The sequence below is a fragment of the Triticum urartu genome, unplaced genomic scaffold, assembly GCF_003073215.2.
Source record: "Triticum urartu cultivar G1812 unplaced genomic scaffold, Tu2.1 TuUngrouped_contig_9629, whole genome shotgun sequence".
In the NCBI taxonomy this organism is placed as follows: domain Eukaryota; kingdom Viridiplantae; phylum Streptophyta; class Magnoliopsida; order Poales; family Poaceae; genus Triticum; species Triticum urartu.
This window is the reverse complement of record NW_024120692.1, coordinates 1-3,582: the sequence shown is the minus strand read 5'-3', so window position 1 is coordinate 3,582 and position 3,582 is coordinate 1. Positions and strand designations below refer to the sequence as shown.

Sequence of the window (3,582 nt, the reverse complement as noted above, 5' to 3'; positions counted from 1 at the left end):
ACACTTTGCTCTCCGAGTGCCAAACTGCGTCCCAACAACCGAGGGCTCGCAAAGAAATTCTTCTAACACAGTTCCATGCCGCGCAGGTAACCCTACACGGCCACCCATGACCCATCAATCGCCGCCCCAAGATCCTCGAAGCTTCTGTTCCTGCAGCCACACCGTTACGTGGAAGTGATCCAACTGGTAAATCCATTAATTGTTACCTCCTAATCATGCAGCTAGTCTGCAAGTGTTGCTTCGTGTAGCCACATCCTCGATCAATCATGTGGGATAGCGTATGATCGATCGTGTGGCGTGTGCTCGGCCTGACTCCGACAGCGACGCCGGCGCGAGGTAGGGGAGGTGGATGCCCTGAGGTCGACGACGCTGCCTTACCGGCGAGGACGGAGCACGCTGCTGTTGGAATTTATTGCTTCACTGCGTTGCTGGAGCACGCTCCAACACTTGCTGTGTCAATGATTTGGTTGGCGATTCGACTAGACATCGATCTATCGGCTGCACCAGGAAAGGTCTAGAGTTTTATGAGTCTGATTGATTATTCCTCCATCTCACACCATCTATAAAACATTTCCATCAGCTAGCACTTCCTTCTTAACAACACCAAGAGTTGCTTGCAAGTTACAAGGTGATCAGAGGCAGCAAGGAAACACAAACACACACACGCACACAGAGACATGGGATCCTTGGGCCCTGCCGTGAGCGTGAGCATGGCCAAGGCCAACGGCGGCAAGGTGGCCGTCGGCGGCCAGAAGCAGCAGCAGAGCGGCACGTTCAGCTGCGGCTTCCAGATGCCGCTGCACTACCCGCGGTACAGGAAGGCGGACTACGAGGCGATGCCGGAGTGGCGCGTCGACTGCCTGCTCCGAGAGTACGGCCTCCCTGTCACAGGCGACATCGAGGAAAAGAGGAGGTTCGCCATGGGCGCCTTCCTCTGGCCCGGCCAGTATTGATTCACCTTGTTACATGAGTATTACATATTTCCATTCGGAGCAGAGGCCGATCAGCAAGCCACCGCCTAGCAGAGACTGATCAGCAATGGCAGCAGCAACATCACGTCTCCATGATCATGTATGAAGAAGACCTCGCGATATTATATTTCTATCTATATCTATATCTATATCTATACCTACTATTAAAGGGAATAAGTATTCTTGGTTTGGTTTAGTCCTTTATGTTTGGTTTACACACGTTAAGCGATCTAAGCCAGTTACTTGTATGTTGATGGGCCTTTTATGGGCTTTCATATAGAGACCGTGAAAAATAATTGGATCAAAATAAATCAACATTGTGGGAATTGAACACAAGACCTCCTGTCTATCTCTTAGATGTAACAACCAAAGACTTATGCACCTTTCATATTTAGTAATTCCAACTCACTCTAAATATACGAGTGGCAGTCATCATGTTTATTTATTTTTTTGCGAGAAAAGGAGTTGATATTAAAACGGCCAGGATCCGCGCGCCCCGACGCCTCCGCTCGGCCTGGCCGCTCCCGTAGGCCACGAACGCGAGGAGGGGAGAAGGCCTCCACCGCCAGCCACCGCGAGGGGCTTTGCCCCGGCGGCTCTGGTCGGCGGCGGCGGGGAAGGGGAGGAGGAGGAGGGCTAGCGGCAAGGGGTCCATACAGAAAATGAAATTACAACCAAACCCCTCTGCAACCCGACTAAGCCGGCGCCGTGGATGAGCCGGTGACGCGCCGTTCGCCGCTGCTCGCTGACGCCTTGGATCGAAGCAGCCCCTGGGCAAAATGGAAAGTCTCCGATCAACGGTCCCTGAGGACCTACACCCATGGTCGTCGTCATCGTCGCACCGCTCAACATCGCCTTCCTTCTCCACATCTTCAACCACCGGAATCGCCATCCCTTGATCTCCGGCACGGGGGAACCGTGCACGGCCTCTCCACCAAGCAGCGAGCACGAAGAAAGGAGCTGGTCCACCGTGGAGCTCCACCGAAACTTCGCCATCGAAGGGGGGACCAACACCTACAAAAAGTCGATCCAGTCGCACCGCCGCCTCCACGACGCCACCGGCTGGCTCCCTAGGCACTCCTACACTATGTACACACTGCAAATCGGGCCTCCCCCGTCCTCCTACCGCCGGAGCGTCCTGCGGAGGGTGAGGGAGCCGCCGATTCGGCAACGGCGAGGTGGAGAGCCCGGGGTTCGCACAAATCTTCCTTCGTTCCTATAGATGGGGAAGGGTGAGGTCCAAGGCTCATGTTTAGGGAGAGATAATTAAGCGAATGAGCTAATAAAGGAAGGATTGTGGGCTTAAATATAATATTTAAACGAATGTGGCTAATTAAAGAAAGGATTATGGGTAAATCGGTGGAATAACTATTAGAAAGATTATGGTCTTAATAAATTCTACATGAAGGATTTGAGATAAAAAGGTAGGATAATTAAAAGAAAGGATCTATAAGCCTTAATGTGTTGGGGCTACTAAACTAGAAAAGGAAGGATTTGATTCCCGACTAAAACGGGTGAGGACTTCATGGTAATTAATGAAAGGATCATACTTAAATGCCATTAAAAAAGGATTGTATTTAAATGAAATCAGTGGGATATTAGGCCCCGCAAAGAAAATATGAATACGACTAAATTGCGACGTATTTTTTTATGTTCATTTTGTAGAAGGACGATGCTGTGTTGCAACATGTTCTTCATAATGAATCCAATACTGTTGGACATTATGCTTGTACAAAACATCAATTTTCCCCGTTGCAACGCATGGGCATATGTGCTAGTTCCTCTGTAAAGAAATACAAGATCACTAATAGTGATTTAAACTACCTTATATTTCTTTACGAAGGGAGTATCATCTAATCGTAATCTTCAATTATCCATAGACAGTGGGGTCATGTACCCTGCTCCCCCGCTTTGCCGCGCTGGCAGGGACGAAGCTAGAATTTTTTTTAATGGTGTCATGTCTATGACAGTGGGGTCATCTTTTATAAATAAGTAATCATCTATACCAATATAAAAAGACCCAAAAAGGCAGATTCAACTGATCTTAGCCATTGAACTAAGTTAATCCAATGACCTAGACTGCTCCAATGGCGAGCGTTAAACGTGTTTAATGTGCAATTAATATAATACCAAATATTGCACTAATTACAGGATTAACATAGAAATAATAGCATACCTAATATCCGCGTGTAATTAATATATTGCCTAAATATTAACGTGCATTGCACGTGCGCATTTACTAGTTAGTACTAAATTAGTGAAGGATTTACTAATTTCATTGGGGTTAATTCATCCCACTGCTTAGAGCATCTCCAGCCATTGGCCCCCCGGCGGCTCGTAAAATCGCCGTCTAGGGGCGAATCGGCGAAAAAATCGGCATGGGGGCTTTCGGGTTCCCAGCCGTCGGCCCCAAGGTCGCCCCTAGAAGGCGTCTTTAATGTTTTTTTAAAAGAAATTTGGCTAAAATTCGGTAAACCGGACAAACATTCGGCTAAAATTCGGCGAACATGACATTACTTAGCCGACTTAAATAGTTTTTTTACATAGGAAACTGAAAATACTTAAAAAAACAAATGCCGCAACTACGGGCCGAAGGATGCGCTGAGCGCGG

The 3,582-nt window shown here is 48.2% G+C and overlaps 1 protein-coding gene across 1 annotated transcript; it reads left to right on the top strand.

Moving 5' to 3' along the window:
* The first annotated feature begins 563 nt into the window (after nt 1-563).
* LOC125532301 lies at nt 564-995 on the top strand. Its single transcript, XM_048696422.1, has one exon. The coding sequence runs from the start codon at nt 678-680 to the stop codon at nt 951-953; it is 276 nt and encodes a 91-aa protein (XP_048552379.1). The 5' UTR covers nt 564-677; the 3' UTR covers nt 954-995.
* Nucleotides 996-3,582: the final 2,587 nt, after the last annotated feature.

Excerpts from the sequence above, each read along its gene's own strand:
- LOC125532301 (XM_048696422.1), top strand. The coding sequence starts at position 678 with ATGGGATCCTTGGGCCCTGCCGTGAGCGTGAGCATGGCCAAGGCCAAC.